We start from the raw sequence: 25,794 nt of genomic DNA, 5'->3' as shown, positions 1-25,794 counted from the left end.
GCCTGCAGTGAGCGAAGAAACGGTTGAACGCGTGCGGGTAAGTTTCACGCGTAGCCGCGGAAGTTGACGAATAAAACAAGCAGGGAGCTAAACGTACCACAGCCGACGGTTTGGAAAATCTTACGGAAAAGGCTAAAGCAGAAGTATTTCTTAAACAGGAGATTGGAAAACCGATGGATCAGTCGTGGCGGAGATCATGATCAACAATTCATGTCAAGACCTCCACGCTCTCCCGACTGAACCCCATGTGATTTCTTTCTGTGGGGTTATGTGAAAGATTCAGTGTTTAAACCTCCTCTACCAAGAAACGTGCCAGAACTGCGAGCTCGCATCAACGATGCTTTCGAACTCATTGATGGGGACATGCTGCGCCGAGTGTGGGAGTAACTTGATTATCGGCTTGATGTCTGCCGAATCACTAAAGGGGCACATATCGAACATTTGTGAATGCCTAAAAAAACTTGTTGAGTTTTTGTATGTGTGTGCAAAGCATTGTGAAAATATCTCAAATAATAAAGCTATTTTAGAGCTATGAAATCACTTCAATCATTTGTAATAACCCTGTATAAAGGAAGAATAAATGTCTGTGAGAACTATAGAGGAATAAGCCTTCTAAATGCTTCTTACAAACTCTATTCAATAATTATTAACAACAGAATGGAGAACATTGTTGACTTCCTTCTAATGGAGGAACAAAATGACTTTGGAAAGGGATGATCTTGTTGTGATACTGCTGCTACTGTAAGACAATGGAAAAAGGCAATAATACAACATGGCAACTCTTGTCACATTCATAGATTATGAAAAGGCTTTTGATAGCATGAAAAGGAGTAAGCTTCAGAATGTCATCGGGAAAAGAGTCACTCTGAGACTTTTAACACAAGACATGAAGACTTTGTATCAGCACACAGAAATTATAAGTACAGCGAAAGAGCAATAAAGGTCAACTGAGAAGTGCAACAAGGAGGTAGTCTTTCACTTACAACTGTATATTCAGTATTTATTTAGACGATGTTGTTAGACAATGGAAATGGGAAGTTAAATGATATTTCAGATTTCCAGAATGAGACCAGGTACTGGCAGAAATGAAGCTGTGAGAATGGGGCCTGTGTTGTGCTTGGGTAGCTCAGATGGTAGAGCACTTGCGCACGAAAGGCAAAGGTCCCGAGTTCGAGTCTCGGTCCAGCACACAGTTTTAATCCGACAGGAAGTTTCGTATTTCAGATTAATATTAGTAGACACACACATAAATACTCTATACTCTGTTCTTTGCCAATAACCAAATAATTGTCCGGGTCTTAGAAAATGATCTACAGTTTGCAATACATCATCCAAATCAAATATGTAATAATCACCATATCTAAAAATTCCAGTAAATAATTTACAGTAAGAGTTTTCAAAGGGAAATTTCCAGTACACTCCAAAATTGTACAAGATGAACAATAAAATGAACAGGTGTCACATTTTCAGCTGTTAGGTGGTGACAGAAGGACTGTCACTAATAAAATAGTTTCATGCAGTCTTCTTTTCCTATAGTCACATTTATACAGCTATTATAGGTTAACTCCATCTTCTGCATCTGTAATATGTCTTATTCACCAAACTGTTACTGGAGTCACAAAAGATGGTATTAACCTATATAAATTAAATAAGTTCCATGTGACATTTGGCCTAATACACAGAATATTTGGCGAAAACACAAGGAAAGACACAATGCTAAAACTTTTCAAAGGAGTTGCTATCCATATTCTAACACAAGGAAGTGAATCTTGGACATTAACTAAGAAGGACTAAAGAAGAATACAACAATATTATGAAAAGGAAAGTTGCTACTCGCCATATAATGGGGATGCTGAGTCGCAGATAGGCACAACAGGAAGATTGTTGGAAAATAAGCTTCCAGCTGACAAGACCTTTGTCGAAAATAGACGACACACACACACACGCACGCATGCACGCACACACACGAATGCAGTCTCTGGCAGCTGAGGCCAGCTCACTTCAGCTGCCAGGGACCGCAGTTTTTTATATACATAATAGAGGGAAACATTCCATGTGGGAAAAATATATTTAAAAACAAAGATGATGCGACTTACCTACGAAAGCGCTGGCCGGTCGATAGAAACACAAACAAACACATACATACACACAAAATTCTAGCTTTCGCAGCCAATGGTTGCTTCGTCAGGAAAGAGGGAAGGAGAGGGAAAGACGAAAGGATGTGGGTTTTAAGGGAGACGGTAAGGAGTCATTCCAATCCCGGGAGCGGAAAGACTTACCTTAGGGGGAAAAAAGGACAGGTATACACTCGCACACACACAAATATCCATCCACACATACACAGACACAAGCAGACATTTATAAAGGCAAAGAGTTTGGGCAGAGATGTCAGTCGAGGCGGAAGTAAAGAGGCAAAGATGTTGTTGAAAGACAGGTGAGGTATGAGCGGCGGCAACTTTAAATCAGCGGAGGTTGAGGCCTGGCGGATAACGAGAAGAGAGGATATACTGAAGGGAAAGTTCCCATCTCTGGAGTTCTGACAGGTTGGTGTTAGTGGGAAGTATCCAGATAACCCGGACGGTGTAACACTGTGCCAAGATGTGCTGGCCGTGCACCAAGGCATGTTTAGCCACAGGGTGATCCTCATTACCAACAAACACTGTCTGCCTGTGTCCATCCATGCGAATGGACAGTTTGTTGCTGGTCATTCCCACATAGAATGCGTCACAGTGTAGGCAGGTCAGTTGGTATATCACGTGGGTGCTTTCACACGTGGCTCTGCCTTTGATCGTATACACCTTCCGGGTTACAGGACTGGAGTAGGTGGTGGTGGGAGGGTGCATGGGACAGGTTTTACACCGGGGACGGTTACAAGGGTAGGAGCCAGAGGGTAGGGAAGGTGGTTTGGGGATTTCATAGGGATGAACTAAGAGGTTACGAAGGTTAGGTGGACGGCGGAAAGACACTCTTGGTGGAGTGGGGAGGATTTCATGAAGGATGGATCTCATTTCAGGGCAAGATTTGAGGAAGTCGTATCCCTGCTCGAGAGCCACATTCAGAATCTGATCCAGTCCTGGAAAGTATCCTGTAACAAGTGGGGCACTTTTGGGTTTCTTCTGTGGGAGGTTCTGGGTTTGAGGAGACGAGGAAGTGGCTCTGGTTATTTGCTTCTGTACCAGGTCGGGAGGGTAGTTGCGGGATGTGAAAGCTGTTTTCAGGTTGTTGGTGTAATGGTTTAGGGATTCCGGACTGGAGCAGATTCATTTGCCACGAAGACCTAGGCTGTAGGGAAGGGACCGTTTGATGTGGAATGGGTGGCAGCTGTCATAATGGAGGTACTGTTGCTTGTTGGTGGGTTTAATGTGGACGGACGTGTGAAGCTGGCCATTGGACAGATGGAGGTCAACGTCAAGGAAAGTGGCATGGGATTTGGAGTAGGACCAGGTGAATCTGATGGAACCAAAGGAGTTGAGGTTGGAGAGGAAATTCTGGAGTTCTTCTTCACTGTGAGTCCAGATCATGAAGATGTCATCAATAAATCTGTACCAAACTCTGGGTTGGCAGCCTGGGTAACCAAGAAGGCTTCCTCTAAGCGACCCATGAATAGGTTGGCATACAAGGGGCCCATCCTGGTACCCACGGCTGTTCCCTTTAATTGTTGGTATGTCTGGCCTTCAAAAGTGAAGAAGTTGTGGGTCAGGATGAAGCTGGCTAAGGTAATGAGGAAAGAGGTTTTAGGTAGGGTGGCAGGTGATCGGCGTGAAAGGAAGTGCTCCATCGCAGCGAGGCCCTGGATGTGCGGAATATTTGTGTATAAGGAAGTGGCATCAATGGTTACAAGGATGGTTTCCGGGGGTAATAGATTGGGTAAGGATTCCAGGCGTTCGAGAAAGTGGTTGGTGTCTTTGATGAAGGATGGGAGACTGCATGTAATGGGTTGAAGGTGTTGATATACGTAGGCAGAGATACGTTCTGTGGGGGCTTGGTAACCAGCTACAATGGGGCGGCCGGGATGATTGGGTTTGTGAATTTTAGGAAGAAGGTAGAAGGTAAGGGTGCGGGGTGTCGGTGGGGTCAGAAGGTTGATGGAGTCAGGTGAAAGGTTTTGCAGGGGGCCTAAGGTTCTGAGGATTCCTTGGACATCAGGAATGGGATTACCTTGGCAAACTTTGTATGTGGTGTTGTCTGAAAGCTGACGCAGTCCCTCAGCAACATACTCCCGACGATCAAGTACCATGGTCGTGGAACCCTTGTCCGCCGGAAGAATGACGATGGATCGGTCAGCCTTCAGATCACGGATAGCCTGGGCTTCAGCAGTGGTGATGTTGGGAGTAGGATTAAGGTTTTTTAAGAAGGATTGAGAAGCAAGGCTGGAAGTCAGAAATTCCTGGAAGGTTTGGAGAGGGTGATTTTGAGGAAGAGGAGGTGGGTCCCGTTGTGACGGAGGACGGAACTGTTCCAGGCAGGGTTCAATTTGGATAGTGTCTTTGGGAGTGGATCATTAAGAGTAGGATTAGGATCATTTTTCTTCGTGGCAAAGTGATATTTCCAGCAGAGAGTACGAGTGTAGGACAGTAAATCTTTGACGAGGGCTGTTTGGTTGAATCTGGGAGTGGGGCTGAAGGTGAGGCCTTTGGATAGGACAGAGGTTTCGGATTGGGAGAGAGGTTTGGAGGAAAGGTTAACTACTGAATTGGGGTGTTGTGGTTCCAGATTGCGTTGATTGGAATTTTGAGGTTTTGGAGGGAGTGGCGCTGGAAGTGGGAGATTGAGTAGATGGGAGAGACTGGGTTTGTGTGCAATGAGAGGAGGTTGAGGTTTGCTGGAAAGGTTGTGAAGGGAGAGTGAGTTGCCTTTCCGGAGGTGGGAAACCAGGAGATTGGATAATTTTTTGAGGTGGAGGGTGGCATGCTGTTCTAATTTGCGCTTGGCCTGTAGGAGGATGCTTTGAACAGTCGGTGTGGATGCGGGAGATGAAAGATTGAGGACTTTTATTAAGGATAGGAGTTGACGGGTGTGTTCATTGGCTGAGTTGATGTGTAGGTGATGGATTAGGTGGGTGAGGGCAATGAATTGTTCAGTTTGGAACTGGTATAGGGACTGAAGGAAAGAATGAATTCTGTGTTTGGGAATAGCATTCTCAGTGGGGCTGCATTTTAGCTGGTGCAATGTATTACAGGACAGTGAACAAATAACTTTAAATTAAGTCCACTGATTATCTTTTAATCTGTTGAGTTACAAGGTTCCTACTTCCCTATCAGAATTAGCGCAAATACACAAAACGAGGTTTCTATTAAGGTAACAAAAAAACCTGTGCTAAAAATTACTAGCTTCGTAAAACTATTTGAGGTTAATTATAGTTCTTAGCAAACATAAAAACAGAGTTATTATATGATAAATGTAGGTAATATACAGCGCTACTCCTCTTTAAGGGAAAACTAGATGTAACACAATATGTCAGAATATCTGCTGCAGTAACTAAATAACAAACACCGATTTACTACCATTCAGAAAATGCAGAGGACAATGGTAGCTTCTGAAAATTCTCAAATACTTGTTTATTTGCATTGATATACAATGAAATTTAGGGATGATCTGTTCTTTGGCAGTAACTGTGAACCAAAAACACTGATTTGCTACGAAATAAGATACGTATCCAAAATACTTGTATTGGTAACTAATAAAAATACAGTTTTATAAGTGTCTGAAAATTCTCAGAAACAATCTATTTTTCATGTAGTTATACAATGAAATCAGAGAACAGTTTGTTTTGAATGAGCATGGGCCTACTGCTCTAAAAATTTTAAAAGAGCACAAATAACTTTATGTTTGCAACTGATGATGACAACAGAAGTTTACTGCGGCACTCGCAAATGTTCAAAATTTCACAATATATCACAACACAAATGAATATTGATACAGTTAATGATAGATTATGCCAAAGTGGCACGGACAGTAAATATGTGAGTCTAGAATTTCAAGTCACCGCACGAATCTTTATATGCGGTCTCCCCATGCAAAGGAAAATTCTGAAGTTGGCTTTTATATATAAACAAACATGCAAATTGCATGGATTTTTCTCTTAGCTGTTTCTGTGCCAACTTCTACACTGGCATGTCTAAGAAGAACATTGCAGCATGAGTTTATCTCAGTCAATATTGTTAAAACGTACAACACTAATAAAGTACATCTTCTGCCTGTTGCAGCTAACAGTGTCGTAACCAAAGAGAACATTAAATGTGATTGCAGCACGAATTTTTATTCCATTTGTTGTGCAATATTACTGATGGTGGTGATAAATGATAATTTCTACACAAGCAAGTGAGACATAATTTGCAAGATACACACATGCATCAAGCACAAAGCGTATGTATGCATGTAGCGCAGTTGTTGCTTGGACCAATTAACAATGTCGTCCCTACCCAAGACTCGAACTGTGCGAATCTCTGCTGTTTGTAGATTGGACTATAGTATTATTATATGCATTATCCCTCTTTCAATGTGAAGAATAGTTTGGGGAAATTGTTAGTCATCTTTACTTTTCCAGAGACACTGTCTCTTTTTCAATGTTAAAATTATGATAAAAACATCTTGACTGAGATGAAATTGTTTCTACTCTAAGTGGATTATATCTGACATGTTAAAACTATGTGCCAAGTCAGAAATGAAACCAAGATACCTGCATTTCATGGGCACTGTGTTGCCAGTTGCAGTTGTGATTTGTAATGAAAGGAGTACATCTTCCTTCAGTTTCAAACCCATCTCAACCACAACTGTATTCAAGTGTATAAGAATAAAAAATAAAAACAAATAAAAATAAAAACCTCAGTTTATTTATTAGAAATGTCGCTGTGTTTTTTGATATACTATCATAACACTAATGCCACCAAGCAATATACCCAATCAAAATTTACAAATAAAGTAAAAAAGAAATAATGTATCTTTTTTAATGTGCAGTCCTGCTGTGGGTATGTGTGAGACTTTACACAGAGTCATGATTTTAGTGGTGGTTGTTGGGATGGTTAACGGGGACTAAACAGCGAAGGTCATCAGTCCCCCATTCCAAAAAAACAGGCGAGACATAAATCCGCGGAGCAGGTAAAACCCCAAGGGGAAGGAGACTCCCCCCCCAGGCACGAAAAGAACACAGAAGCAGCAATGAACACTGCAGACAAGAAGAGTACAGACGAACACCAGACAGAAAGAAACAGAAGAAAAGAAGATGGCTGGAAACTGGTTGACTGACCACAAGAACAAAAAAAAAAAAAAAAGGGAAAGAGTCAACCAACCGACTACACACTAAAATCTGCAACCAAATATGAGAGACACGAGGACAAGAGACACAGAAAGGGAAAGGTGCAGGACCTCTCTAAATGGAACCATAAAAAGGACTGCCACGCATAAAATGTAAAACGTCGTCAGCCATGGAGGCATTGTCACATAAAACCAAAGGCAAAGTGCCCGGGAGATTAAAAGACTGCCGGAGGGTGCGCAGTCGGGGACACCCTAACAAGAGGTGGGCGACCGTCAGCCGGGACCCACACCGACACAGGGGGGGATCCTCCTGACGCAAAAGATGGCCATGCGTCAGGTAGGTATGGCCGATGCGGAGCCGACACAGGATGACAGAGTCCCTGCGAGAAGCCCGCAGGGACGAGCACCACACATTGGTCGTCTCCTTGACAGCCCGCAGTTTATTTGGGGCTGTCATGCCTCGCCACTCAGCAGACCACATCCCAAGCACCTTACGGCGCAACACCAGCTGCTGATCGCGAGCCGGGACACCGATCTCCAAAGCTGGGGCGTCGATCGCCCCTTTGGCCAGCCTGTCAACACGTTCGTTCCCCGGGATGCCAACATGACCTGGCGTCCAAACCAAGACCACCGAACGATCAGAACGGGCAATGGCGGAAACAGACTCCTGAATAGAGGACACCAGAGGAGAAGAGGGATAGCAGCGGTCGATGGCCTGGAGGCTGCTCAGGGAGTCACTACAGATGATGATGGACGTACCTGAGCAGAAACGCATATGCTCAAGAGCGCGCAATATGGCCACCAGCTCTGCAATAAAAATACTGCAGCCAGCCGGCAAAGAGCGCTGCTCAACATGGGCAGCGTGAGCAAAAGCGTAGGAAGTGCGACCATCAACCAGGGAACCATCAGTGTAGACAGTCTCACAGTCCGAAAATGAGGCGAGGAGCGCAAGAAAACGGCGACGGAGGGCCACAGGTGGAACCGAGTCCTTGGGACCCTGTGCCAAGTCCAGACGGACGGACGGCTGGGGCAAACACCAAGGAGGCGTAGGTGCACGGACCCGGAAAGGAGGCAGAAGAGGGAATGACCCCAGTTCCGACAGCAGGGACTGGACGCGGACAGCTATGAGAAGCCCAGACCGAGGTCGCCGTTCGGGCAGATGGAGGACCATGGCAGGGAAAAGCAGGCAACGATTGGGATGGCTCGGCGAGCAATGCACGTGGACAGCATAGTCGGCGAGCAGTCGATGGCGGTGAATCCACAGCGGGGGAACCCCGGCCTCCACCAGTAGACTATCCACGGGGCTCGTACGAAAAGCACCAGTGGCAAGCCGAACCCCACAGTGGTGTATGGGGTCTAACAACTTCAACACTGAGGGTGATGCAGACCCATAGGCCAGGCTCCCATAATCAAGCCTGGACTGGACAAGGGCTCTGTCAATCGCAACAGCGTGCAGCGATCCGCACCCCAAGATGTGTGGCTGAGGCAGCGGAGGGCGTTGAGGTGCCGCCAGCATTTTTGCTTCAGCTGAGTAATATTAGGAACCCATGTGAGCCAGGCATCGAACACGAGTCCTAAGAAGCGACAAGTGTCCACCACTTCAGGCAGGTGGCCGTCGAGGTAAAGTTCAGGATGAGGGTGGACCGTCCGACGCCTGCAGTAGTGCATAACTCGAGTCTTGGCTGCAGAGAACTGAAAACCATGAGTCAGAGCCCATGATGCTGCCTTGCGAACGGCTACTTGCAGCCTGCGTTCGGCGACTCCCGTAGTCGTGGAGCTAAAGGAGATGCAGAAGTCGTCAGCATACAAAGAAGGAGACACCGACGACCCCACGGCTGCAGCCAGACCATTAATGGCCACTAGAAATAAGAAGACGCTCAACACCGAGCCCTGCGGGACCCCATTTTCCTGTGTATAAGATGAACTAGAGGCGGCACCGACTTGCACCCAGAAAGAGCGGCGCAATAGAAAGGTTTGAAGAAAAGCCGGGAGCCGACCACGAAGACCCCACGCATGCAACGTGGCAAGGATGTGATGCCTCCATGTGGTGTCATACGCCTTCCGCAGATCAAAAAATACAGCAACGAGATGCTGACGCCGGGCAAAGGCCATACGAATAGCAGATTCCAGCCGCACCAAATTGTCCGCAGCAGACCGGCCCCGACGGAAGCCACCCTGGGATGGAGCGAGGAGACCGCGCGACTCAAGAATCCAACACAAACGCTGCCCCACCATACGTTCGAGCAATTTGCACAAAACGTTGGTGAGGGTAATGGGACGAGAGCTGTCCACCGCCAGTGGGTCCGCACCAGGCTTCAAGATAGGGACAATAACACCCTCTCGCCATTGCGACGGGAACACACCTTCGCTCCAAATGTGGTTAAATATCGCGAGAATGTGTCTCTGGCAGTCCCTGGAGAGATGCTTCAGCATCTGCGCGTGGATGCAGTCTGGTCCTGGTGCTGTATCAGGGCAATCGCCGAGGGCAGCGAGGAATTCCCTCTCGCTGAAAGGAGCATTGTATTTTTCAGAACGAAGCGTGTGGAATGAGAACGGCGTCCGCTCGGCTCGCTCCTTTAGAGAGCGAAAGGCGGGGGGATAAGATGCAGACGCAGAGCTCTTAGCAAAGTGCGCGGCAAGCTGTTCAGCAATGGCGGCAGCGTCCGTGCAGACAGCGCCCTCCAAGGAGAGCCCAGGGACACCCATAGGGGTCTGGTATCCATAAATCCGCTGGATCCAGGACCACATGAGCGAGTGGGAGACATGAGAGCCCAAGGATGAGACATACCTCTCCCAGCACTCCTGCTTACGCCGTGCAATAAGACGACGGGCCAAGGCACGGAGCCTCTTAAAGGCGATGAGGGTCTCGAGAGACGGGTGCCGCCTATGACGCTGGAGAGCCCGCCGACGGTCGCAAATAGCCTCAGCAATCTCCAGCGACCACCAGGGTACAGCCTTCCTCCGAGGGATGCCAGAAGAACGGGGGATGGCAGCCTCGGCCGCTGAAATGATGGACATGGTTAATACACGGACCACCTCGTCAATGTCACCCTGTGGGGGAGACTCAATGGTTGCAGCAGAAGTAAAAGCCGGCCAGTCAGCCCTGTGGAGAGCCCAGCGGGGCAGGCGCCCAGAAGAATGACACTGGGGCAGTGACAAATAGATGGGAAAATGGTCACTACCACACAGGTCAGGATGCACTCTCCAGTGGAGGGATGGGACAAGTCCAGGGCTGCAAAGAGAGAGATCGATGGCCGAGAACGAGCCATGGGCCACACTGAAATGCGTGGGAGCACCGGTGTTCAAGAGGCTAAGGTTGAGCTGAGCCAACACATGCTCCACGGCCCGACCGCGGTCATCAGAGACAGTCCCACCCCAGAGAGGGTTGTGGGCACTGAAATCGCCCAGAAGCAGCAAAGGTGGCGGGAGTTGAGCCAGCAGCGCAGCCAAGACATGGCGGGGGAGCTCCCCATCCGGAGGAATGTAAACAGAGCAAACAGTAATAGCCGGCGAGAGCTCAACCCTGGCAGCGACTGCCTCTAAAGGCGTCAGAAGGGGTACTGGTGAGCTACAGACAGAGTGGTGAACAAAGAGGCAAACCCCACCTGACGCTCGTTGACAGGCAGCGCGGTTCTTATAGTATCCCTGATAACCGCGAGGGGCGGGGGTCCGCATTGCCGGAAACCAAGTTTCCTGCAGAGCAATGCAGAGAACAGGGGAAACACTCAGAAGCATCTGGAGCTCAGGCAGGTGGCGGAAATAACCGCCGCAATTCCACTGGAGAATGGAAGCAAGAAGGGACTGGGAGGGCATGAATGCGACTAAGAGGCAGACAGCGCCTCAGAGCCAACTGCCACCACCGGGGGAGAGTCAGCTGAGTCCATAGGAAAGGCCCCCAAGGGTTCCGTGAGGGCGAGATCCGCGGCAGAGGCAAGGATCTCCACCTCGTACTGAAACCGCCGGAACGTCCTTCTTCTTGGACACATTCCGTTCCTTCTTCTCACGTCGGCCCTTAGGGTGAGAGGGCTGTGAGAGCTTCTCTGAAGGAGCGTCGGAGGCTGACGACGACGCAGAAGCCCTACGACCAGCAGGTGGCGGAACCTTCAGCCACTGGCTGACATCCGGCTGGGTAGGAGAAGAAATGGAGGAAGGGAGAGCCCTGAGGGACCCCTTCCGTGAGAGAGGAACCGGCAGAGGCAACGCCGGAGGAGAAGGAGGGGGAGGGATCGAGCCCCCCGGTTTTGGAGGAGATGTCGCTCCCGAAGTAAGCGTGGGGGGAGCGACAGAAGAGGGTTTGCCCCCAACTGCTAAGGGGGCAACAGAGGAAGGCTTGCCCCCAGACACGAGGGGGGCAGACAGAGATGCACGGCCCCGAGGGCCCACTGAAGGCGGCACAGATGAGGTGACAACCGTCGCTCACGTGGGCGACGATAACGTGGCTGCAGCATAAGATGTTCGAACGGAAGCAGGATACAACCTTTCATATTTCAGTTTTGCCTCTCGATAAGTAAACCGGTCCAGGGTCTTAAATTCCATTATCTTCCGCTCCATATGAAGAACGGGGCAATCCGGCGAGCATGGAGAGTGGTGCTCCCCACAGTTGACACATACAGGCGGAGGCACACATGGAGAATCGGGATGAGAGGGGCGTCCGCAATCTCGACATGAAGCGCTGGATGGGCAACGGGAGGACATGTGCCCAAACTTCCAGCACTGGAAGCACCGCATCGGGGGAGGGACGTATGGCTTGACGTCGCAACGGTAAACCATCACCTTGACCTTCTCGGGCAAGACATCACCCTCAAAGGCCAAGATAAAGGCACCGGTGGCCACCCTGTTAGTCCTGGGTCCTCTATGTACACAACGGACAAAATGTACACCACGTCGTTCTAAGTCGGCTCTCAGCTCGTCATCGGATTGCAACAAGAGGTCACGATGGTAAATAATCCCCTGGACCATATTTAAGCTACTGTGGGGAGTGACGGTAACAGGGACGTCACCCAGCTTATCACACAAGAGCAACGCTCGTGACTGGGCTTGGGAGGACGTCTTGAGGAGGATGGACCCATTCCTCATTTTAGACAACCCCGCCACTTCCCCAAACTTATCCTCCAGGTGTTCCACAAAAAACAGAGAGGAGTCACCATCAGTCCTGCTGCAGACAAGGTATGGCGGTACGTAAGGCTCCCGCTTGGCACTAGATCGGCGTCCCTCCCATGGCGCAGCCAACGAGGGGAACGACTGAGGGTCATATTGCGCACCATCAAAGTCTACTCTACCTCGCTTAGAGACGCGGGTGGCCGTGCGACCACCAGCTTGGTGTGATTTATTGCGCTTCATTGCGCCACATCCACCCAGATGCCACCTACTCCGAACGAGGGCTCTCCCCAAGGGTGCCACCCAGCCAAAGCAACGGGTACCTGGCCGATATCCCGTTGCCCGGAGTCCCCGTGCCCCAGACAAGATGGGCACATACTCCTTGGCATGCATGGGGAGGAAACAGCTCTGGCATCTGTAGTGCGATCCCTGCGTGGTCAGGGGGTTACCACCAAGAGGGTACATGACGACCCCACCACAACGGACTGGCTACCGTGCTGGATTTTAGGTGTTGAAAGGGTCCACAGTTGTTGTGGGCGCTAAGAATGGGATTGCGCACAAGGCGAAAAGGAGGCAACCCAGAAGACGTTGGGTGTAAATCCCGCCACACGACAATAGGTAACATGCAAGATGGTGGTGCATGATGGACCAATAGAAAACATCATGTAAGGCATCTTTCCCCAAATGGCACGCACTAACAATGGAAATTTGGAAAAAAAAGTAGGTCAAACCCAAGAGGGGACCATCACAGAAGGCCGAAACGATTAAGACTCCTTTTAGTCGCCTCTTATGACAGGCAGGAATACCGCAGGCCTATTCTTACCCCCGAACCCGCAGGGGCCTCATGATTTTACTCACAAACAAGAAAAAATATTCCAAGCTTCATACCAAACAAACAATAATTGTTCTCTGGGTTGAGTATGAGTTGTCAGTCGCCCCTGTTATCAAGCTGCAATATGTACAACGTAGACAAAAAACGAGTGTCTGATACTGTGGTATAGTTTTTTTACGTCAAACGTGCGCATCCCCAAACACACACACACACACACACACACACACACACAATATTTGTGCAAAGTCTTAAAATTTCTGTTACTCATGACCAGAGAGCATACCTTATCAGAGTACAGGGTACTCAATGACGAGCAACTAGAACATGACTCACAAAATGGAAAAGTCAAGAGCTGAAGCTAAATTTAAATACTCTTACACATATCCTCATTGTTTAAGTGTTTAGCATACCACTTAAACTCTACTTCCTAGGTGTTGTGTACCTTGAGTCTGCTGAAGGAACTCTTCGGGCGTTATCGATCGCATGTAGGGAGCTGCACGACTGTGTCTGGCAAATGTTGCTATATCGTATGCTGTCTCACGACCATGATGCACTTCATGACCACCGCCAGGCTTGAACAGTGCAAACAGTGGATATCGAGACACTGGTAGTGCACGGCAAGCGTCTACAGCCCTTCCACAGTGGAACCTGCCAAGTTTTATGTCCCCAACAAGCGCGGGCAATCTTTTCAAGTCTAATGACTGCTTTACATCTTCGACCCCTGCATAAAAGTGTACCAACCAGAATGGTGCCTCTGGATCTAAACGGAGTTGCGTACGCATATCCTGTTGAAAAAAAATTGTTGTTCTTTGGTAAGAATATTAACTCATTTCAGTCATTTTAAATTTTATCAAAAGAAGACACAAATTTTTAACCTGCAAACAAAATGTATTAAAAATTCTTGGAAGGTAGAATTTAATAGTTTCAAATTACATTTACGATACCTACATGACAATATTTGAGACGAGAACAATGGTTATTGTGACTGTCTGCATGACACACAAGCCAGTCAACAAACAGGATTTTATCTGTAATCATTAACTATGAAACCTGCTTTTAATGTAAATCTGAGGTAACCACACTGGAAATAAGTACAAATGCAGTTAAGTACAAAATTGCTTAAATGAAGGTTCATCATCCTACCACAGAGTGACACAAAACTCAAACACACAACTACATGTTCAAGTTACTCTGATAGTCATGGAAATAATCAGGGCTGTGAAAAGCAGTTACTGGAATGACTTGTTGCATTATGTGCACAGAAACCTTTTTCATATATGTTTATAATATTCTCAAACTTTGAGTTCTAAATGTATTTTTAGTTGTTGCAAAACAGGATGACAAACATGATAATTAGAAGTGTTCCAGTATTCCTATATTACTATATCCAGCAAAAATTATTCAACATTATGAATTACAACAAATAAAATAGCTGACTCGTTGGAAGTACAGTCAATTTTTTTAATTTCTTAATCAGCTTATAGCAATAATGACAGACACACACACAGAGTGCCACAAAATAGATACAGTACCTTCTAGAAACAGAAGTATGTTATCCTGCAAAAGAGAAAGTGAAACCAATTTGAGATTAGTTAAAAGTCAAATGGGCCCCAGTGCAAGTACGACTTGATAGAGCAGGGCAACAGACAAATCTAAAGTGAAATTATGTCTGCGTCACTGCATCTCTTTCAACTTAGTTTTTGGAAACTTCCTCAATTTGTCTCTCATTAGTTTCACTTTCTTCAATCACTTTTCTCTCTCATCAGATGAATAAATGCTTGATTACAAAAGCTAATATTATTTTTAATTTTCTGTGACTTTGTCTTTAGCTTTCAATTTAGACTCATGGAGTTTTGACCGACTCCAGCTATTTCAACAATTGATGAATGGTTCCGTTAACAGTTTTGGAACCCAGCGCGCACACAATTTCCTGTACCCTAACTTGACAGTCACAACATCATAAAGAGTTGTCATTTACACGTCCGGTATGATCTGATGCAATTCTTTTAATGTGAGACACCTATTCGCACGAATTGCTTCCTCCGTTCTCCAAAGAAGGGCATCAGAGATCACAGATGGCCGACCTGTTCTTTGTTTGTCATGAACATTGGTCGTACCTTCAGAGAAATGACAACACCATTTCGTTACATTTTGTCGATTCACAATGTTCCCATAAACAGAAACAATTTCTTTTTGAATATCCGCTGGTCACTGACCTTTTGCATGAAGAAAACTTATGACGGAGAGCATTTCGCATTTGGCGGGATTCTGAATTGGCGCAGCCATTTTAAACACGACCTACTCCAACCAGAAGCAATGTTCAACTGCTAAACGACCGCGAGAAGAAAGCTAACGGTTCAAGATTAACACCAGTACTGCCAACTTGCTCGCCAAAACTCTTCTGTTTCTCTGGTGTACGGTGTATCTTTACTTTCCGAAATACCCTCATATTTGAAAATTAATTCTCCTTTCAACCCACCTTTCTCTATCTTCAAATTTTATCAAGAGCAAACAAATGATAATGAGAATTTTTCAAATTTAGAAAAAATATTTTATTTTTCAAAGTTTAAATTGATCTCTCAGTAACGTTGTTTTGATATTATATCAAAGCACAGTTCAAGAGCTTTAAAATGATACCAGAGTGAACTCCATAGTGTCAATGCTTTTGGAGCAATACTGAAATTTATTCCTCAAAACACTTGGAAAATTTCACAATTTTTTCATACTTCAAAAGCAAAAATGAATGCATTGGCATGGTCAATGGCTGTTACAGTTTGCAGCATTTGTTAACTATATGGCTACGGTGAAGAGAGAAAAAAAATCTGGAGCATCATGGCAAAAGTTTTAAAAAATCTGTTGATTTTATATGGATTGACTCAGTATTAAGCACTTAATATTGCACAAATTTTGCATTACATACCAGGGATTTAAAAACTACTCACCTCAAATGTCTCAGCATCAAATTCTGTGGCATGTGGGAGAAATGAAAGCACCTGTTCAGTAATATCTTTTGCTGAAGTCACTGTGTCAAGCGGGTACAATGAGTCTTTGTTCTTCCAAAAGATAATTAAGCCAATAGGATGTGTTCGGCCACCAGAAACTTCCTGGCACAATGCATGACTCACCACACAGTTCACCTCTCCAACAAGAGCCAAGCCTTCCTACGAAATACACATTCTATAAGTAATACTCATGTATAATATTCTCATTTATACACAAGTAATTTATAGCTTAATGTCACATCTTACTCTACAAATAGAATTTAAAACTCTTAGTACATATGTGGATACACCACTGTGTGTGTGTGTGTGTGTGTGTGTGTGTGTGTGTGTGTGTGTGTGTGTGTGTACGCGCGCGCGCGCATGTATGTGAGCAAGAGTGTGTGCGAGAGAGAGAGAGAGAGAGAGAGAGAGAGAGAGAGAGAGAGAGAGAGAGAGATTCTAAAGGGTTATAAAGGGTGTACAGAAAGTAGGGATGAATATTAAAGTGCTATAGAACACACAAATTTCATTGAAAGTATTGAAAATTTAAATTTTTTACAAACACATTAAGTAACATCTCCCATTTATGTTTGAAAAATGATATCCTCCATACGATCACCCAAGGGCACACAGCAACGAGCAATGTGTTTGACATTCTACATGCAACGTGTTAATTGAAGTTCTTGATGCGATGCATTAATTGAAGTTCTTGATGACACATTCACAAACACCTAGTGGGATGCCATTAGTAATCCTTTTAATTTCATCCTTCAATTGGTGTATTGTTTGCAGTTTGTTCATGTACTGCTTTTGATTCCACAAATCGCCCACAAAAAAAGTCACAAGGCATAAGATCACAAGAGCTTGGCAGGCCATTCCTTTTGCCATGCAAAGAGATAATTTTTTGAGGAAACTTTTCATTCAGTAGAGCAACTGTTTCACATGAAGTGTGATATGTTGCACCACATTGTTGAAACCAAAAATCATTTTCACCAATAAGAGGGTAAAACCAATCAAAAAGTATGTTTTGGTAAATGGTTTCCATTCACAGTGCTGGCAGCTGCCTCATCATTTTCAATAAAGTATGGGCCACTCACTCCTCCTGCCCAGAACCCACACCACATAGTTGTGAGTTGAGCAAATCGATGTCTCTCTTCCATTATCTGCAAGGTTCAACTCTTGTGTATGTTGAATCTCAAAAGCATGCATGTTCAGATCTTTTGAAAGGATTTCATGCAGTGACTTGGTGATAAATTCAATTTTTCAGCTTGTTGGTGAACCAATTTTCTGGGGCTTACAGTTACATTGTCACACACAACAGCATTTTGTGTGTGTGTGTGTGTGTGTGTGTGTGTGTGTGAGAGAGAGAGAGAGAGAGAGAGAGAGAGAGAGAGAGAGAGAGAGAGAAAGAGAGAGAGAGAGAGAGAGGAGAGATTGAACAGAATGAGCCTGTCCCATTTTCTTAATATTTGAAACAGAGCCCATGACCTCAAACTTCTGCATTAACTTCCAAAATGATGATTCGGTTGGAGCAGCATTCGTCCAAGTGTCACACACAATTCACAAGTGGTTGCCATGGGACTTCCATTGTTTTTGTAATAACTTTTTAGCATTTGGATACGCTCAGTTGTCATCTGCTCCATGATGAAAATAAACATCAAAGAACAATGCACAACACACAAAAGCTATCAGGCTACTACTGGGAAGCATCACAGATAACAAATATGAAAAAACCACGGCTGCCAATCATCATATGACAAAACGGTGCAAAATTCAAATATATCCTTACTTCCCAGACACCGGGTACAAGAACAAAAAAATCGAACACACACAGGGAGGGAGAAATGGATGGTAGTGAAATGAAAAAAGCGGTCAAGAGTGTGAAATATTATGCAGGAGATAGGAAATGGGAAACTAACTCTTACAATATTTATGAATGCGATATTTATGAATGTGCTGGAATGCTGAAATTTTAAGCTCCTTATTCAGGAAATATTTGCAGAACCTTCATAACACTCAGTCAAGGTTTATTTTAATTAAGTAATAAAACAATTACAGTTAGTTAACTGCAGAAGCACACAGTGTGAATGATTAGTGAGTTTGAACTCTCCAGAATAAATGGTCAAAAACTAATACCATGCTTCAAGATGGTAAGAAAATGATTAAAGTGTTTCTTATCTCCTTCCTAATATACAGGGTGTATAAAAAAATATTACCTGATTTTAAAAAACCAAGTTGTTTGAGATATTAGGGTTGCCACAAGTTTCTCCAAGTGAAATTCCCTGATATCTCCGATTTCCAGACAAGTTTTAGCATTTTTCCCTGATAAATTTTAAGATCTCAAGAGTATGTAAAGACATAAGTTGTCAAAAAAATGTAAGGACTTCTGTATTTTGTAAACACGTGAGCAAAAATCTTAAGTACTAAAAATCCGCATCTTTTGTAATGAACTGTTTTTAGATGGAGAAAGCAAGCCAGATGGTATGTGCGCTTCTTTAAGATTACTGATGTTATTTTATTTCAATAAAACAAAACACATTTGGTGAGAAGAATATGCACTTGTTGGAGTCACAAGACAGATTTAAAATACCTTCGAAACAACCTCAGAAAAAAGTAGGTCTCTTGAAAGAAGTGTATAAGGCAGGAAAGAGTTGTATAAATGAACACTATAGGTGACCACCAATAAAACATTGGTTCTACTATGTTTGTTACTATCAGATATTATTCATTGTGTTATGTATTATTTCACAGGTATTGTGTGGTTTTTCTTTCAAGAAATATGTGAGAACATAGCACACAGACTGCCTGTGACTGCCACAATTTTCTTCTTCTTATCGCCCATACTTTATAATATATGAACTACTTTCGAAGTGCCAAAATGTACTAGAATAAATAAAATGTCTACAAAACGCCACACTGTACAATGTACTTGCAGTGATGTAATCACAATTCCTGAAATCCATCACCCACAGCCTATGACGTGCCAAGAAGCACCAGAGTCCTGGGTCCATGGATAAACTGCAAAAATCTGCCGCATTACGCCACACACAAACAGACCGGGTTTGCGGGCAGATCTTTGAGACTAGATACGACGGCCAGCACTTGTACATTAGTAAGAAACGATGGGCTTCAGATGGGTAGGCCCAATCTGTTAGAGAGGCCCAATCTGTTAGAGATACCCTCAGAAATGGGCTGCTGTTTTGGCCTGTTACAGAAATTTATTTGTGTGACCAGCTATTCACATGTCACAGACACCATGCTGATGAAATGAGGCTAGTTAAGAGGGGAGAAGGGAAAAAAGAGGTGGGAAGTGACAACAGGTTATAGAAGAAGTAAAAATAGAACTTTCTCAGACAGTGTTGTTGTGAATGTCGAAAACAGATTTGATCTGTTGTCACAGTTGGAAACTGATGAGCCACAAACAGATGTAGGAGTAAATAGGACACAACAAACTTTCAGAAAGTGTTTGAAAAGTAAGAAGCCAGAAAATTTGTGAAGAAGAAATTTTTGCCATTAAATAGTTCACATGGTAGAGGTGTTGGCCAATTGTTGCAGGATGAACTAGGGTCAGGTTACCACAACTCAAGTTTTTTTAAACCTAGTGCAAGTCTGGTTCAGATTCTAGAGAATGTAGGTTCACTTTGCAAAGACTTCACAAAGGAAGACACTGTGGTAGGTAATAGTGGGTGGGTGGGGATGGAGGGAGGGGGGGGGGGGGGGGGGACAGCATAAGACAGGAGCCCTAATTATTCAATTTAGAGTGACCTGGTAAAGATAGCTTCATCAATGAAACTTACTGTTGTTGGCCTTGTATCTTGAGGCACCGTGATGGTCCACATTTAAACTCTTCTGTTAGGAGAGTCAATTTAGAAGTGGAAAGGTTGCTTGGATCATGTATGGGGTCTCATATCGGTGTGGTTTCTGTTGACTATTTGTAGGTAGGACTATATGGCCTTCACCTCAACAGGAAAGGGAAGGGGAAGACTGTCTTGGCTAATAGTAAATAACTTAATGTGGGCACTATCACAAGTTTTTACAAGGGACAGAACAGCAGTTTTTTGGGGTAGGGAGGGCAGAAACTAAAGATGTTCAGAGACAGGCTGAACATGACATTCACACTGATAAAAAAGGCAGTCAGAAAGCAAATTTTAATGAACATCATTCATGCAGACAGCCTCTGACTGAAACTAGAGATACCCAAAAATTGACAGGACAATTACATTCATCCAGTTTTAATTCAGCAAGTGTACAAAATCAGTTATCCTTATTGCATCAGAATATCTGAGGACTAAGGGATAAGCTTTATGAGTTGCTTATTTGTGTTGAAGAATTAGAGTTCAGCAAACCAACTGATATAATCTGCCTCTCTGAACATCAAGTGATAGATATGTTAAATGTTACAGGATTCAAGTTAGCTTCTTCCTTCTGTAGAGACAATATGGAAAAAGGAGGAGTTTCCACATTTGTCAGAAACTGTTTTGATTTCAAGAATATTGATGTTAATAAATTTTGCTCACAGCAGCAGTTAGAAGCCTGTGCATCAGTAGTGTATTTCAAAATAAGTTGTTTGTAATAGTAAGCACATACATATCACCTTCAGGAAATTTTAACTTCTTCATAAAGAATCTGGAGGCTCTGTTGTTCCATCTCACAGTAAAAAAAAAAAAAAAAAAAAAAAAATGAAAAGCTCCATTGGTGAAAAATTATTGCAATCAGTAACTCTGTCATTCAATTTAGTTTGTACTGTGAACTATGCAACCATAATATGTAAATGCTCTGAGACTGCTGTTGATAATATCTTTGTAGACAAATTAAGCGAAAAGAGTCATATCACAAAACCAATAGCAAATGGGCTATCTGATCACGACATGTCACATCTTGTGTTAAATGTTGAAACTTGTCAGGATAAAAAAATCTATTAAATCTGAGTACAGGGGGGTAATAAATCAGTCAAAAACTGTGAAATTCAGGAAACTGCATGAAGACATTGACTGCAAAGATGTTTACAATACTTCTGACTCAAATGGAAAATACAAAGCATCCATTAATAAAGCTACTTCTACTTTTGAAAACTGTTTTTCTCTAAAGGTAGCTCAAATCACACAGAAGTCAAAAAATAAATCATGGACTACACAAGAAATAAGGATATCACATGGGACAAAAAGGAGACTGTATCTACTATCTAGGAACAGCTCTGATGTTAGCATTGTGATGCATTACGAAGAATACTGCAAAATATTGAAGCAAGTAAACCAGAAAACGAAGCAGCTTTATTATGAGAAAAAGTTAATCACATCAGGCAACAAAATAATAAAAAAAATCTGTATGGGATACAGTGCAGACAGAGACAAAGTGGGGCCAAAAGGGAAGAGGGACAGACAGCTCTAAAAATAAATGAGGCATTGGTAACAAGTGCATGCTGTGTTGATTGGTTGGTTGTTTGTGGGAAGAGACCAAACAGTGAGGTTATCGGTCTCATAGGATTAGGGAAGGATGGGAAAGGAAGTCGGCCGTGCCCTTTCAAAGGAACCATCCCGGCATTTGCCTGGAGCGATTTAGGGAAATCATGGAAAACATAAATCAGGATGGCTGGACGCGGGATTGAACCGTCATCCTTCCGAAAACCTCTTAAACAAGTACCTTATTTCTGTTACTGAAGCTTGGGGTTATCAGGTTCAGTAAACAGTGCAATGGAGTATCAGACCAGTCTTTAAAAAGAACTTCAGTAAAATGGAAACAACACTCATGTCTCCCAAACAAGTAGCATCCATCATAAAATCCTTAAAATCTAAATATTCTAGTGGGTATGATAACATATCAACAAAGTTAATCAAAGAGTGCTCATGCGAGTTGTTTATCTTAAGTTATTTGTGTAATCAATCTCTTATCAGTGGAACATTTCCAGACTGGCTAAAATATGCTTAAGTTAAGCCTCTCTACAGGAAGGGGGATAAAGAGATACCATAAAACTATTGATCAATTTCACTTTTGCCAGCTTTTTCAAAAATATTTGGAAAGGTTGTGTTCAAGTGTCTCCTTAAGCATCTGACTGCAAATAATATATTGCCCAAGTCACAGTCTGGGTTTCTTAATGGTTTTGATATAGAGAAAGCTGTTTACATTTACACTGAAAATGTACTTAATTCATTAGATAATAAATCAGAGAATACTGACATTTTCTGTGACCTGTCAAAAGCCTTTGACTGTTGAACCACAGCAACTCCTAAGTAAATTAAATATTATGGTGTCACCGACAGTGCTGCAAAACGGTTTGAGTCTTATCTAAAAGGAAACAAAGGGTGTCACTGTGAAATAACTGTGCAGTAAGCAGTCAGTCTTCATCTGACAGGAAATTAATTACATGTAGTGTTCCTCAAAGTACCATCTTGGGTCTGTTACTTCTTCTTGTGTAGATTAATTACGTCTCGTTGGTCACATTGCCAGATGCTAAGTTTGTTTTGTTTGCAGATGATACAAACATTGAAATAAGTAGCAAGTCAAGTACAGATTAAGAAACAGCTGCTAATCAATTTTTCAGTGACATTAATAAATGGTTTAAAGTTAATTCACTATCATTAAACTTTGAAAAGACTCACAATATGCAGTTCAGAACTGGTAAGAGATTTCCTTTCAGCATTATAACATGTGAAGACATGCAGATCGAAGAGGCTGACAGTGTTAAATTTCTGGGATTACAACTTGATAATAAATTCAGTTGGGAAAGGCATACCACAGAATTTGAAGTGCCTAAAAAAGTCTGTATTTGCAATGAGAATGATGTTAGGTGTAGGGGATATAAATATAAAAAATCTTGCATACTTTGCTTACTTTCATTCTATTATGTCATACAGGATCATATTCTGAGGTGACTAGTCAAACCGAGCAAAAGTTTTTAGCATGCAAAAGCATGTAACAAGAATCATTTGTGGCGTAAATTCAAGAGCATCATGTAGAAATCTGTTCAAGGAACTTTGTATTCTACCCACTGCTTCTCAGTATATTTATTCCTTAATGAAATGTGTTGCAAGTAACATATCTCTATTTACAACCAATAGCTCAACACATAGTATCAATACTAGGAATAAGAAAAATCTACATGAAGACCTAAAATCACTTGCCTTGGTCCAAAAAGGGGTCCAATATTCAGGACCATACATTTTCAATAAACTGCCAGCAACCATTAAAAACCTGGTTTCAGATAAAGCACAGTTTAAACAAAGTTTGGAAGATTTTTTGATAGGTAACTCCTTCCGCTATATAGATGAATATCTTAACAGAGACTGTAAGACCAGCTTACCGTATTTACTCTAATCTAAGCCGCACTTTTTTTCCGGTTTTTGTAATCCAAAAAACTGCCTGCGGCTTAGAATCGAGTGCAAAGTAAGCGGAAGGTCTGAAAAATGTTGGTAGGTGGCGACACAACTAACTTCTGCCATCGAATATATGTAGCACTACACAGGCATGCTTTGCAGGCACAAAGATAAATATTGGTGCAAAACCATCTGCGTCAGTAAATAAATTTTAAAACAAAGGTGGAAGACGAGCTTTTTTTCTCTGCCCTGAGTTTCAACCATTGCATTTTTATACATTATCCAACGAAGTAAATACAAATTCCGTATTGTTCATCTTCGAATGTAGCAGCATTTGAATGTCCTACGAAAATCCGACTCACAAGACTGTTTGGGATGTTTGTCAATATGGCCAACTCTACGTTCTGAATTTTTTCCTACCTGTGAGAAGAGATGGTTGCTAATAGAAACTTTTATGAATTGTGAATCACATGCAGTATTCTCTTCGCCACAAGAATAATACGAATAGAAACATTTTTCCACGTATTCTTTCATGTTTGCTGCTATCTCATTTAAATCCTGTCCGTCTAATACACTATGGAACTAGAGTGAGACAACAGCAAACGCGGAAGAATATACATATCATATCATGTTTATATTCGTATTATTCTTATGCCTAATAGTGATACAGTCAGAAATGAAGCACAGCAGTTGACTAGATTTTTAAATCTAAGATGACTAATTTCTGTGCAGAGTGTAAGGTACTAAAGAGGCATCTGCAAAGATTTTCAAACGGAGAAAAATTTTCGCTAAACTCTCGTTCAGAACATCTTCTATCATACGCAGTCTATTATTTGATTCTTGTTGATCATTATCAAAGACAGCTGTAGTGTAAGTAACAACAAATAGCAGTTCTTGCCATTGTTTCGCCAATGAGACGATTCCTCTCTCTCTCTTTTTTTTTTTAATTGTAAGCGGCAGTAGTGTGCACAAAAGCAAGCCATGCCGTGAGCAGCAATCAAGTGAAAAAGGAAGGGTACCCGTATAAATATGGACGGAGCGCCTGACGCATAGCAATGGCTACCTGGTAAAGCTTAACTGCTAAACTTATGACTCGAACCAAACTACTGTAGCTGTATCGTCATTCATCCGACCTAAATTGTTTCTCATATTACAATGGACCAACTTTGTTTCGATTTGAAGGTGGGGCCTGAAACTTTTCTCTCCCCTTGGATTTCAAGTCTCAAACTTCAGGTGCGGCTTACATTCAGGAAAATTTTTTTTCCTTGATTTCGAGTCTCATTTTTCAGGTGCGGCTTAGATTAGAGTGCGGCTTAGATTCAAGTAAATACGGTAAGTAAAAATGCCCGTTAGATTTCAGTTTTGACAGCACCCGGTCACAACAGTCAAGATTAGATATTTTGTGTATAATAAATTTATTAAAAGAGCACGACAACATTTTATTAATTGTATTAATTCTTCAAATATTAGCAGTTACAGTTTACTGTAATGTATTCACCTATTTTGACAATCTCCTGACAAGTGATCACGGCATTAAGTATTATATTCAAATGTTTTATACTTTTTTATGTTATATTTTTTGACATTTTCCACACCCATGAAAATCATCTCATTTTTTGGGTCTATGGAACAAAAATTGAATTGATTCTGATCTAATGTAAATTGTGATGATTAATCGACACAACAGATAACTTTGCGCAAATACCCTGAGAATCAATACTAATGAGGATAGGTAGAAACTCATGGTCTAGATGATTGCTGAGCTGCAGACAGGCACACGGAAAAGACAATCACACTCTCACAACTAAATTTTTGGCCACAGTCTTTGTCAGAAAATGAGAGCACAAACACATTCACACAATCACTCAGACACAACTCATGCACACATTACCTGTCTCCGACTGCTGTGCCAACAGTCTCCGAGAATCAGATCCAAACAAACAACTCCTCACACCTCCGTGAGTCTCATTGGCAGCTGCTAGGCTAGCAGCACGAAGTGTTGGCAGCACAGACTACAGGCTGAGGGGAGTGGTAAAAAGGCAAGAAGCAGTAAGAATGAGGGAGTAGGGAAGCGGTGCACGAACTCAGCTGCCCCCAGCCAGCGATGATGCATGACATCACAGTAAACAAATGATTTCACCTACTGAGACAAAAACGAGATTTTTCCAGTCTTTTTTTTTTTTTTTTTTTTTTTTTTTTTTTTTTTTTTTTTTTTTCCAGATTTCCTTGACACGTTTAAAATTCCTGATTACCAGAATTTGTGGCAACCCTGTGCATTAACAACGTACTGTTGGAAAGAGCAAACTCTCGAGCTTCACAT

General features: G+C 43.1%; 1 protein-coding gene across 2 annotated transcripts in view; it reads right to left on the bottom strand.

Annotated features, from left to right (window-relative positions):
* The window catches only part of LOC124711462 (dnaJ homolog subfamily C member 10-like), a 110,895-nt gene that overhangs the window by 46,968 nt on the left and 38,133 nt on the right, over positions 1 to 25,794 (bottom strand). For both annotated transcript variants that reach the window (XR_007005483.1, XM_047241558.1), the window contains exons 7-8: positions 16,126 to 16,344; positions 13,626 to 13,968 (exon numbers count right to left, since the gene is read on the bottom strand). Coding sequence is in view for 1 of the 2 variants with exons in the window: in XM_047241558.1 (XP_047097514.1) it covers positions 13,626 to 13,968; positions 16,126 to 16,344 (562 nt within the window). In the remaining variant the exon portion in view is untranslated. The remainder of the gene's footprint in view (positions 1 to 13,625; positions 13,969 to 16,125; positions 16,345 to 25,794) is intronic.

The sequence above is a fragment of the Schistocerca piceifrons genome, chromosome 8, assembly GCF_021461385.2.
Source record: "Schistocerca piceifrons isolate TAMUIC-IGC-003096 chromosome 8, iqSchPice1.1, whole genome shotgun sequence".
Taxonomy (NCBI): domain Eukaryota; kingdom Metazoa; phylum Arthropoda; class Insecta; order Orthoptera; family Acrididae; genus Schistocerca; species Schistocerca piceifrons.
The sequence above is the reverse complement of the archived record's forward strand: the minus strand, read 5'-3'. Positions and strand labels throughout refer to the sequence as shown.